The 12763-nt window shown below is 34.3% G+C and overlaps 1 protein-coding gene across 10 annotated transcripts in view; it reads left to right on the top strand.

The window, feature by feature from the left end:
* Nucleotides 1–12763, top strand: part of ULK4 (unc-51 like kinase 4) — a 240114-nt gene that overhangs the window by 102146 nt on the left and 125205 nt on the right. For all 10 annotated transcript variants that reach the window (XM_065051789.1, XM_065051784.1, XM_065051781.1 and 7 more), the window contains one exon: nucleotides 12018–12072. In XM_065051789.1, coding sequence (XP_064907861.1) covers nucleotides 12018–12072 — 55 coding nt within the window. The remainder of the gene's footprint in view (nucleotides 1–12017; nucleotides 12073–12763) is intronic.

Genomic DNA, 12763 nt, shown 5'->3' with positions numbered 1-12763 from the left:
TGGTGGACATTAAAACCAGTGTGAGAATTTATAGTAGAGTTCATCTTTAGCTGTTTTGAGACCGATGATGTTTTGTTTGTTTGTTTTTTAAAGAAATCACTGATGCTAAGGAAACATGTAGCTTCAGTTAATGATTGATCTCTGGACTGCTGGAAATTTGCATTGGAGTTTTTTTGCCTTTGTTAATTATTATTGGTGGTTTATACTTGTGTAAGGAGTTGTTGGAGGAACTGAACTTCTCACAATGGGAGCAAATGTCTGCTGCAGGGTGAGATCTGATCAAGTCTTTATTCAAGAAGCGCACTGTCATGAGATACCTTTTCCTTTGTTTATCAACTTAATTTATAGATTATATTTACAAATAGAAAGTCACACAAGCTATTTGTTAAGGATTGGGGGTTTTTTTGTTTCCTGCTAGGAGTCTTGTATGTGGTTTTGTTGTAGTTTATAATGATCAGATTGGTAGACTTTTCTAGTAATGAGGAGTAGTTGATGTGAGTTTCTTAGTTTTTATTAATATGGTGTATTGGTTATCTGCTCGTAAGGTTCACTATTTTAGTATTTTATACTGTGCTACTCCAGGATACTTATACTGGATCTTGATACTTAACTTGGCTTTTGATCTCGTAGATGAGGTTATGAAATGTAGCAATATATTTGGTGTGTTCTCTTTTATGCAGCTGCTTGACTTATCTTTTGTCAGAAACTTACAGCATTTGATAACACTAATATGTCTGAAAGCTAAATACTTGAAACTATGGAGTCTTAATTTTTTATGGGTTGCTAAAATAGACATTTTTTGGTTGCAAGGAAGTGAGACAGCAAAGGAAATAGAATGGTGGTGAGGGGAGTGTCAGATATTGCCATAGATAATAATCATGAGAGTGGGACACATTCCAATATTCTGTTATTTAGGTCATTACCTGAGGGAGAAAATAAAATAATCTAAAAACTGATGGTGTGACCCTTCTTAGATTTATGTGGTTTGAAGCACAGGGGAGCAAATTAAGGAACCTTCTTCACCTCCTGTCCTTACTGTAAATTTCCCAGACAGACATTAGGCACTGTCCTAGAAAAGGAGAAGAGGCAGCAGAAAACAAGATAGGAAGGTTCTAAGAGCAACAAAAACTGTGCAGCTTATAAAAGCCACAGATGTAGTACCTGTGAAGCTGATAGATGGATTGACCTTGTACACCGCAGCAGATTGTCTTGACTAATTGAAGTAGCTCTTTATCACAATGCCTTTGGAATAATTCAAGAATGGTTTAATTTTCAAACTTCATTTACACTACTGTTTGTACCAGTGCATTATCTATTATAGACCATTAAAGGCACATTTTGGTGTCAGTGTTAGTAATAGATTAATCCTCCTCTTATACATCATAATGTTCTACCTTAGCATTTGTTTACTTTTTAGTATTTTCTGAAATGGTTTAAAAAAATCCCAACAACAAAACAAACACACACACACACACACACACACACACACACACACACAAAACGAGCAGTGGAAAAAAAAAACCCGAACTCTTTGGAGTTCAGTGTGGTGCCTTTAATTTGTTTGTGTTGGTAGAACTGTGATTCGGTTCACAAACACTTGTCAGCATTGTGCATAGATTATCTTTGAACCTGCTGTAGTTTCTGTGCTGTTATACCAGAGGGCAGGCACTTCAGTGCTTTCCTTTCCTGGTGAATTGATTAATGTGGGCTTGTATTAATTGCTTTAAAAACACTTTGTTCTGCTCATTAGTCATTTTAATTTTCAAGTTTAAGGTTGACGTGCTCCCTTTAAAAAGGTAGACCTACTTGCTTCTCAATTACTTCTCTGGTTTTATGTGTTTTCTTGTTTTCTGTAATGAATTGAATAAAATAATATGTAGTAGTTCTTATAACAGGTAAGCTTATGGGGCCTAGTCCAGCTGAACTGAACAGTGGAATTACATGCGTGAGGTGTACAACACTAGTGAGAAAATCACAATGCAGATGGATTGAAATTGTCAGAGGATCGTACAGTTTTATTAGAACTTTGGAGAATATTTATTTAGATTTCGAACCTGATTCTGATTGCACTAATTTTGCATCTATGCAAATTGAGCTGTAAGCTCCCTGATTTTCTTGTCAGAGAAATCATGCTAACATAAATCAGCAAAGAATTAGTATGATTTTTGCTATTCCTATTATTTGGTTTAGTATTTGCCCAGAAATAGACTCTTGAAATGTTGTGTGTCAGCTAATAACATTGTTGCCAAGTCACACATCATTATAATTCATATTAAAGGCAATGGTTAGAGTTCATTATTTTGAGTGATCTCTCGCAGTCTAGTCATGTACTGACTCTAATACTAATCACTGTTTCTAATGTAAAACACAACTCCTTTGTGCTACATTTTATAGAAGTTTCCCTTTAGTAAAGAAATTAGCTATTAACCTTATACCTGTAATTTTGTTTCTTCTTCAGTGTTGCTGATCAGTTGCTGAATGTCTTGAGTTTTAAAAATGTAAGGCTGCTATTTGATGTTACTCTTAGGTCAAATATTGAAAAATGTCATATTGTAAGGTTCACATATTTACTCTTTTTATGTAAAGCATTAAGCAGAAAGAGAAAATACCATTCTTTCTTGGGTATTTTTGCTTTTAGTAGTGAATTTTTGCCGTAGTGAATACAAGGAGCAAATAAAAAATGATCAGGTAATGAGGAAGGTTCAGCTGGTTACGGTGCTACAGTTGGAGTTGTAGACTTCACTGAATTCAGTTTGCCACAAATCCTTTGTTCAGCGTGAGGCAAATCTAAACTGTCATCCAATCTATTGTCTTGTGCTGAACAGTAGGTGCCTGGAGAAGACTGTAAGAAGGCAAGCGAGTGGCAATACTTTCTGCAGACTTTCTTAGCCCCTCTGTGATTTTTTTTTCAGAAGCCATATAAGAAGACCTGGTGTTCTGTAACTAGTAGCTATTGATGAGTAATTTAATTTCAATTACATGGATTCAAAAAGATATTTGTCATAATATTAGTTATTCTATAGCATAATCACCTGTGTATGAAGATTTATCATCATTAGGGCTCTTCTTCGGATTTCTTTGTTTAATCTGGCACTTGCCACTTAATTTAACACCAAGTTCCTACAGTAAAAAAGAAGCACACAGTACTTCATAAATTTCTGTCATATTGTCTCCTTTAGCTGTATTTTAGCAACCTGAATAGTCCTGCCCCTATTTTTTAAGAGCTTTTAGGAGGGGTCCTTATAAGTTTAGCAAGACTTAAGAACACTGTATCAACCGTCTCTCTTTTAGTCACATGCTTATTGACTTCTTCAAAGATCTGTCATGTATTTGACATTTCATTCTTTTAAAATGAATGTCTTCATTCTTGCTTTGTGTGCCCACCAGTTCTGTTCTTCAGAATAGCTTCTACTCGCATGTTCAGCTAAGAATGTGTGCAATACCCAGATTTTCATCCCCCATCGGACCTTTCTCAAAAGTTAGTATCCGATAACATCACTTTTTCCGTCTTTTAAATCTCTTATATGGAAGCAGAGAGTTTTAAGTGAGGTATACACTACAGTTAAGAACTATTTTCTTCTCTAGTTGCTTTAGAACTCTTGGGTGAACACAGTCTGTTCCTGGTTATTTGCAGTCTCTACACAGATTAGAATCTGAAATGTTATCTTCATTTTCAATTCAGATTTTAATCCCATTGTTGAATCCCAACTTAAGTTTGGTTTAATGGCTCTTTTCTCCTTCACATATTCTTTAATTATTTTTAAATTATCCAAGAGATGCTTGATTACAAGTGTTTCTGTGAAGAAAAGGTCTTGCTTTGTGGAAGGCTTGCCGGCATTCTGTTGCATCTCTCTTTCAAACCTCTGCTGTTCTTCAGAGATTGTGACAGCCCTTTTGTCATGTAGTAGAATGAAATTGTGTAGGAATTGAAAACACTTGGGATCAATGTTAGTTGACTGCCTGAAGAAGCGATCTGTGGCATATGAATTACGTCTTTTGCTTTTATCTCACCCACTCACTTCCATTTGTCCCTGCTCAGCCATCTCTTTATCAGTACAGAGGGTTAATTTCTTTTTTGTATTTTAAATTCAGTATGAGTTTGGGTTTTTTTTAGGGATGGGGCGGGGGGAAAGTTTGTAGAAGAATTTAAAATACCATGAACTGTATTTTAGAGCAGGCTCCAAACCTACACGATGTCCTTTATACTGCTTTCTTGCTTCTTGCTGTGTCACACTCTACAGGAAGTGTAAAAAGAGACGAGTCTGCAATGAGTTGGGTAGAAGGTGTAAGGCCTACTTTACCTTCCTGATTTAGTTCATTGAAAGCATAGGTCAGTAATTTAGCAGAGAGATGCGTTTATGTTTCCACCTTACAGGTCACCTTTCAAAAAGCCATATGGGTTCAGAAGCTTTCATTAACGTTATCTGGATAAAAAAGTGTTGGAAGTCTGAGGTGTAAAGTGAGTGCTTTGCTGTCCTGGAAATGTTCCAAGGTTACTGGTAGAGTGTTGATTTTGATGGCGAATGAAGTACTTTCTCACTCTCGTTCTTTATTTGAACAGATTGTGTTTATAATTTTTTAGGGATGAAAATAATAACCAAAGGTCCTGGTTGATGTAAAAAAATACTAATTGCAATCCTTGCTTGTGCAAATAGTTTTGTATGAACACTCTCAGGCAAGAGAGTGCTTGGTTATGTAAGGCCAGAAGCAAGAAAATGTTGCTTGACATACTGTTGGGTTTTTCATATCATAGAATATGTCAAGTTAGAAGGGACCCATAAGCATCATCAAGTCCAAGTTCCTGCTTCTTGCAGGAATACCTAAAACTAAATCGTATGACTATGAGTGTATAACTAAAAGTTTTTTTCAGAATTGCCTGAAGCTTTGTCATACATCAAATCAGTTAAAATTATTTAGGAGACAATGATTTTACATTTAAGAAACTGTAGCTACTTAGGTCTGAATTCTCAGACTTCCATTTAAAGTTATAAATATGCAAAACCTAAAAAAAAAGAGGAAAAAATAAGGGTTAGGAAAAGTACCCGAGATAGGGTTGAAGTATCTCGTCTAACCAGCTATTGATTCATTCTAGACAATATTATAACATTTTGAAACTTAATGTATCTCAATGAAATGTTGTTAAACTAAAACGTACATTTACGTCAGTGAAATGCCAACATTTGGAATGGATGATTGACATGGTTTGGCTCAGCTGATCCTTGTAACTGGGGTACTTACTTTGAATCAAACTGATAAGGGATTTGGAAATGAGTCTTGTAAGTCAGCCTTTAGCAGAAAGGACAATCATTCAGTTATTTCCTCTGAGACGGGACACATTAATACAGTTCAGTTTTCCTGAAAATGCTTTCTTTCAGAGTGAAATAAAACTAATGTTAAAATATGTTAAGACAGTGTGAATAGAATAATTTTGAGTATCTTTGCAAATTGTAGTATAGATTCACCTTAAATTTTGAAAATTGTCCCTAAATAGAATTTTTGTTCTCTGGTAAATTCTAATTTCTAGTAACAATCATGTAGAACTCAGAATACAGATTTGACTGTTATGCACAATGAGAGGGAAAAAAATAATCTGTAAAATCATAATGGAAAACTGAATTCATCAAAACTACAGTTACTGTTAATTTATGCATAGTTTTCTTATTTTGGTTTCTTAGAGATAGGTGGAATAAAAAAAATTATCAGCCATGTATCTATATTGAAGCATGTTACTGAACAAAACAAAATAAACTGTGGTGTGTAGGTTTTATCACTGGCAATATTGGAGTATTTTTGTGGCCTACAGTGGAACCAACTAAATTTATTATATGCAGAAAGCTAGGCTCTGTGTGTGTGTGAAAAAAAAAAAAATATATATATATCTAATCTCAGGAGGAAGGTTGCTTTTTTTTATTCTGATGGTACTGGTCAATGAGGAATAGCCCGACATATTACTTTATGTTACAGATCTCAGTACTTCGCAGATAGTCCATTTGGAGAATGAATCTGTCCTTTCTAGAATGTAATCAACAGGGTAAATTGGAACACTAGGAGCTTAGATCTCAAATCCTTGATATCAGAGTGAATGAAAATGTTTTATAAACTCAGCAAGTAAGAAAATAGGATACTACTGAAAAGGGCTTGAATATGTATTTTTAATGTTTTAGACTAAATCAATTATTTTTTCAAAGCTAGGAGGGAGCATCAATGCATAGGTGTCAAGAGACCATGAAGATAACACATAATGGAAAGATTAATATAAATTTTTCAAGCAAAATATCCCTGAGGACTTAGTATTTAAGGGAAAGAAATACAGTTTAAAAAAATATATATTTTTTTTAAGGAGCCAAACTGCATGTAATTTATTTTCAAAAGTGAGACAGACATTTTTACACCCTAAAAAGCAGGAAAGTGATATAATTCCAGTAAGCCAGAGGTTTTATGTTGCCACCGAATGTGCAGAGCAGAGTTGCAGAGGCTGCAACTTTTCAGAGAGATTCAAACCATTTTATTTATGACTATAAACCTTAGTGCTGGTCAAGCTTTTGATCATAGTCTTTCTTGTTTTATATCATATAATATATATATAATATATATATAATATATATATATATGTAAAATTTTAATGTCGCCTTACAATTACTCCTGGCTGACTGGGAAAAAAAATTGTATTATGATTTTATATTAAGAAAAAGGGACATTTTATTTTAGGATTGTCGATTAGGTATTCTCTACTACTTGTGAACAGGCAAGGGTAAAATTGTAGGAAATAATGGGAAATTGGTGAAACACAGTATCTTTTGGTTTAGACATACCAAAAGACAAATATTGCTATAAAAACATGAATTTTGAAGTTGAGAACTGAACAGGAATTGAAAATATGAACTGTTCTCCCTCAGTAGGCTTGCTGAGACGGCTGGCAAATTAACTGGGATTGCATTGACACCTTTCCAATAAATATGTGCCACAGACAGTTTTTGGGCTTAGGCTGGAACTGAAAGTAAACCCCTTTAATTTTGCCACATAATTACTGGAGGTTATTAACAATTCAACTGCTGATACATGATAAAAACAGAACTGTTATGGATCAGTACATTTAATACAAATCTTCACATTGTACTTTTTCCTTGGCTTTCAAATACTTTGACAGTTGTAGCAAATGCTAAAGATATTTGAAAGAAGAAATATTGTGCTTCAGATATTTTTCTTACAGTGGAGCTGTAAATTTATTTTAATTCTCAGATCTTGTTCCCTTGTTTTTGTGAATAGCATTCAGCTGTTCCTTGTTAGGTTTCCCCTGTTCGATATTAATTACACACTTGTGAAAGAATTTAAAATATAATCATCAAATAATAGTGAGGTATCTCTTTTATTAATACATACAGACCTTTATTGTTGTGTTTATCTCTTTTTTCTCTCTACTACAAAAAGTAGAGCATAAAATAAAAATCTAATTCTTCTATATCCAACATCTATCCTGCAAAAAGGCCAAAAGTTCTGTCTTCCTTCTTGCCCTCTGTGTCATTTGAAATATAAACTACAGTTACTGAGAAAGCTTAGGAACTGGAATTGAAAAATAAACCTTTTTGAGAAAACTGGCTTCAAAATAATTGGAACCCCTAAAGATAAGGTTGATAGATCTTCTCCCTGGTGTATTTTATGGTAGATACCATTGTAAATTGTGCCTTGGTATAATGTTTCTTAAAATCAATAGCAAGATCATTGTCTTTGAACAGCTACTGAAGGGAGTGGTATCAAGGTGTGGCAGTACGATTACTAAGACTTTCTGGTTCAGTGATGAGTTTTCATTATTTGGGATTCACCCAAAGAGAGTAAATTTATCTGAAGTTTTCTCTAATTTACTGAAGGTAGCAATGGCCCTAAGAGGCTGTTCCAATTTAGAAACTCATATCCCTGAGTTTACTTGCTGGTTGAGGTTGAGGAGTTTCCAACTGACTGTCTCCACCAACTTTGCATCTTTCAGTGCTGCCAAAATGGCATGAAGTCACAGATATGTTGGCCATTTTGTGTGTGTTTTCTAGCCTTTACTGCAGCTTTTCAATTTGATAGTACTAACATTTGCGTACTTGTGGGTTTGGGTCTTTTTTTTGTGTGTATGATTCGAACTAAAAATACAGTAATGAACAGCAGTGGTGAAATGAGCATTAATTCTGAAGTCATTTGTCAGGGATCAAAATAAAATTGTGTGTTAGCACCTGTTTTTATTGTCTTGTCTGTTGCATTGCTGTCCTTCTAGGAAAGGGTATCTGTGCTATGCAATGAGGAGTGAAAAGTGTTAACTCCAAGTGTAGCAGTCTGTGGCTTTTTTATCAAAACTTACGGCTGTACGATAATACGTGGACTCTTGAACTAACTTAAGAGCACGAATCTCAGTGTTTTAGTAAATTCAGTGCGCTGTATTTTTACAGGAGAATTTGCCCTGTTTCCTTTATTTAGGGACCAGCTGCTACTGTAAGTATAACCTACTGACTTTTCTATTCAGAACTCAGAACTCTTTCTAACCTTTCTATAAAGGAGGAAAATGGCAATTTGGACATGGAGAATTTATGATTTTTTATTAGAGCAGAGAATTTACCAGAGAAGTTTAGTTAAAAAAGCTAAATAAGAATATAAAATTGTTAGACAATTTTAATTAAAGGAATAAAATAGTGACATCATTAAATTGCTTTGTTAGTGACACAAGATCAGTAGTTCTGTTGATTTCACTGTTTCTTTTTGTAACTTCATATAATACCTAGTTTGAACCGATGCAACTGAAATATCCCATCTCACTTTCATCAGACAAAGTATTTTGTATAGAGAATCATTACAGATATTCTTGATACCAAATAAGAAAGGAATTAGTCTTCTGCTCTCTCCTCAAGGCTGCCTTCATTAGGGTGTACCAGAATTACTCCTGTGATTAGCAAATACAAGGCAGCATAAATTCACACTCTGGTGTAAGGTACTTTCTTTTGGATGTAAGTGCTGGGATGGAAAGCTTAGACTCTAAATCACAAGTCCTGTTGTTCAGACTCTTACTTCAAAGTGGCTGCCTGGCTTTCTTACAGGATCACACCTGTATCAAAAGCCTTTGGTTTGTGTTCAGTGTTCTGCAGCAGGTTTGCATTTTGCAGGAAGGCAATTTAGGATGTCTCAGAAAAACGGATCTTGCATAGTTTTTGAAGGCAAAAGCGTAATCTCATTCTGAAAATCATTAAAGTGTTAAAAATTCAGATTGTACTGATGGCAAGTCCTTATAAAATTAAGTGACCGGTTATTTTGAGCTAGTGTTATTTATTTGGATGTAGATTTAGATAAGAAGACAATGTGAGTACTTGATATTTATAATTATGATTTGTTTACATGTATGATTATAACTCTTTATGTTTTCCAAACTTGATAGGACCTATTTAAATATAAATTTTATAAACGTCTAAAAAGAACCAAACTACTTTTAAATTAGCATAGGATCATTCTATGAAGTAAATTCAATAGCTAAACTCCTCTTTTACCTGCTTTAAGGCATTTCCTTTGTAGAACTGTAAGAGAGCAATGTAGAACGTGATAATGTCACTCTCCTGCACATATATGCAATTTGGGATAAATCAGATTTACGTTGCTTTATGTGACTTTATGCTTCAGCTGTGTTACATGTATAACTTTCTTTAAAGGCTGCAGCTCTTTCTTTTTTGAATCACAAAGGTTTGCGAGTCAACTTTCAGAATAGCCATACTTGCTATAGTTTCATCTTAGCTTATCTCAGCAGAAAGCATAGCTGACTTTGTTACTCTGTAACAATTGGGACTGCTTGTAGATTATGAACCAATTGCTTTCAAACACTACTCTTTACCACAAGCGTTTTTTCTAGGTTTTGCCTAACCTAGGATTACTTAGCTGTTCTTGGTATTTGATGGTATTTTAGTCCCAATGTGTTCTCAGTTTAAATGCTGCTTATGTAGCAAAGTAAGCAGCTTTTGCTGGGGTAAGTAATTCCAATATGCCCTAAGCATAAGAAGGTTTGTGCCGGCAAAACCTCGTTTTGTCAAATGATTGCTTTTACAGCAGTTGCTCTTTTGGGGAGTGTGTGGTGTTTAAATGACCTTTTTTTACATCCAGGGTTGTTGTACCCACATCAGCAAAATTCTTTTTTACAGGCATGGTCTAAGCTTTTAATTTAACTAGTAGATTTGGCCATAGAAAATGAACTTCAAATATAATAAGTCTCCTTATCTGCAGTCCTTGGACTCTCTCACAACCTGGCTGTGTCCAAGGTGCCATAACTGGCTATTTGAGGGTTGTTAGCTGGCACTGAGGAGAATGGCTTTCCAGTTCTCCTGACCTCGGTAAGAAACTTGTTGGGATTTCCATTGCATATGGCTATCTTTTCCATCACTTTATAGGAACAGAAATTGTCCTTAAATTCAGGCTTCTTAACTTAAAAATAATGAGTTTCTTTCCTTATATAAACTCTCTCTCAGAATGTATTAACCTTATCTGTTGGGTTTATCTTGTGCTTTTACACATTTCTGTATGCAAGAAACATTAAACGCACTTGGTTGGACAAGGCTGTTACTTAGCTACATTAAACATATTAATATAGGTGCATACAATTATATTATTTTATGTTTTTACCAATTCAGTGGATGTGTTTTACTTGTCTGTAGGCTCATATGCCAGGGTTGTACAGTGTAATAAATCTTGTGCTAAGCCCCTGCTCCCATCTCAACTTCATGTAGATTCTATATGGTCATCATTGTTACATTTAGTTGAATGTAAGGATTAGGGAAATAAGAAAACAATACAAAATAGGAAATTCTTATTTATATTTAATGTATATATCTGACTTCTAAGCTCTTTATAGATGTGGCTGTTCTGTTAGCCTGCCTTTCATTCCTTATTACCTTATATTTCCTTTACATAACATGATTTCAGCAGACTTGAACAACCAGGGCTCTGATGGGTGACATTAAGTGAAGCATTTAATGATTTTTATGACCTTTGAATGTTTAGCCCTCTTGGTTTTCTCATTAAGCTGGTGGAAGAGAATGTGCAATTCCTTTTAGATGCTTCAGGTCACAGTCTAGTTCTTCAGCTCACACTATCCATACAAGTAATAGCTTCTCTTTCTCACTGGACATGAATAAAAACTTTTAAATGGAAACATGTAATTTTAGGAACATCTGGGTTGTTTTTAATGAATAGTTTACAAAAAAGAATTAATCTGATTGTTGTTATACTGGAAGCCAGTATAGGGCATTATACAGTGAAGCTTCAAACATGAAATGAAATGCTTATTTTAATCAAATATAACTCCTGTTTATTCATAGACAAATATAAATCTTTGTGTTTTTAACTGACATACTACTTACAATTTTGTTGTATGTTCAATGCTGAGTTCCCCGAAAAATTGTATAAAAGCATCTGCCTCATGTTGAGTAAACATCCGTAGTGGACATTCTCAGCACTTTCAGATGTGCTTGAGTTCTGCATGTATTACACAGACTTCATAATACAGTCTTGTCTTATAGCTGTATCACAAGGCTAAAACCTACCTACTGTTTATGAAACACTTGAGTAATATCAGAAAGATACAAGAGAAAAATCTTTGAAACACCCAATTCGGTGTTCGGAGTTGGGTTTGGCATTTAGGATAGTGTATAAGAAAAAGGAAGACTAATTCTTCAAATAAGACGGTATGATACAGGAAAAACTGTGTGACCATGTAGTTTGTATGTCATTGTAGTGTTTGTGAGAGAAACATATGCTTTACTAATAAAAATATTTTGGGTTCTAAGAATAGAAAAGGCTGCATTGCTGTAAAGTATTACTGGTTTTTGAGAATATTCTTCATACAACTCTATACATGCTGGTTTGTGTCCGATTTTGAAATTCGGAAGACTAACTAAATTATTTTGGGTAACCTCTCTTCAGTATTGTCTACTTTTTGTGAGTTTTGTGTGTTAAATAATAATTCATTTCTTCTTTTCTTAAACCAATCTTAAAATATGTTTTTACAGCCTTGTGGAAGAAATATTTTCCCATCTTTTTCCAGTTCTTTTCCAAGTCATCTTGGTAAGAATTTTTTTATATATGTATATACGCTAATAGATAGGTGTCATATATCCCAAACCATGTCAAATGAGTGAGCTTAATAAGGAATGTTGGTAAAATAAAATTGAACAGTCTATCAATACAAAAGAATCTAATGTAAGCAGATGTCTATGATTCTCACCATCTACTGTATAAAAAAAAAGAGATAAATACTTTTCCTTTTTTGAACCAAATAAAAACCTGAAAATAGAATTAATAAGCCTGATCCTTAATTAGAACAATATATTTGCCCAGCCAGAGCAACAAATGCTGAGAGATTTACATTTTAACCCAAATGTGCATCAAACCCGAGTTTGACTGTGATAATGCCAATTCTCACTATTTGCTTCTAGAATGTATTTCAATATGAAGTATCAAGGATATGATTTTTGGATAGTCACATGCTGAATTGCCATTCATAAGTAGGATGTTGATGTTTTTTGTGTCCCCAAAATATTGCGAAACAAATAACAAAGAAGAAAAATCTGTAGGCTACTTTGGAAGCTGGGTAGTGCGCTATCCACTAGCCTTCTCGTGGCTAAATTCCAGTCTTTTGTTTATTTTTTCAATCTTCTTGTTCAGGAAGTTGTATCAGGTAAGTGTCCTGTCATGTAAACGTGCTCCTGATGAATACTAACTACACATTATAAATAAATATGCATAATCTATGCAG

This window comes from Columba livia, chromosome 2 (assembly GCF_036013475.1).
Source record: "Columba livia isolate bColLiv1 breed racing homer chromosome 2, bColLiv1.pat.W.v2, whole genome shotgun sequence".
NCBI lineage: Eukaryota > Metazoa > Chordata > Aves > Columbiformes > Columbidae > Columba > Columba livia.
This window is presented reverse-complemented; position numbering and strand designations above follow the sequence as displayed.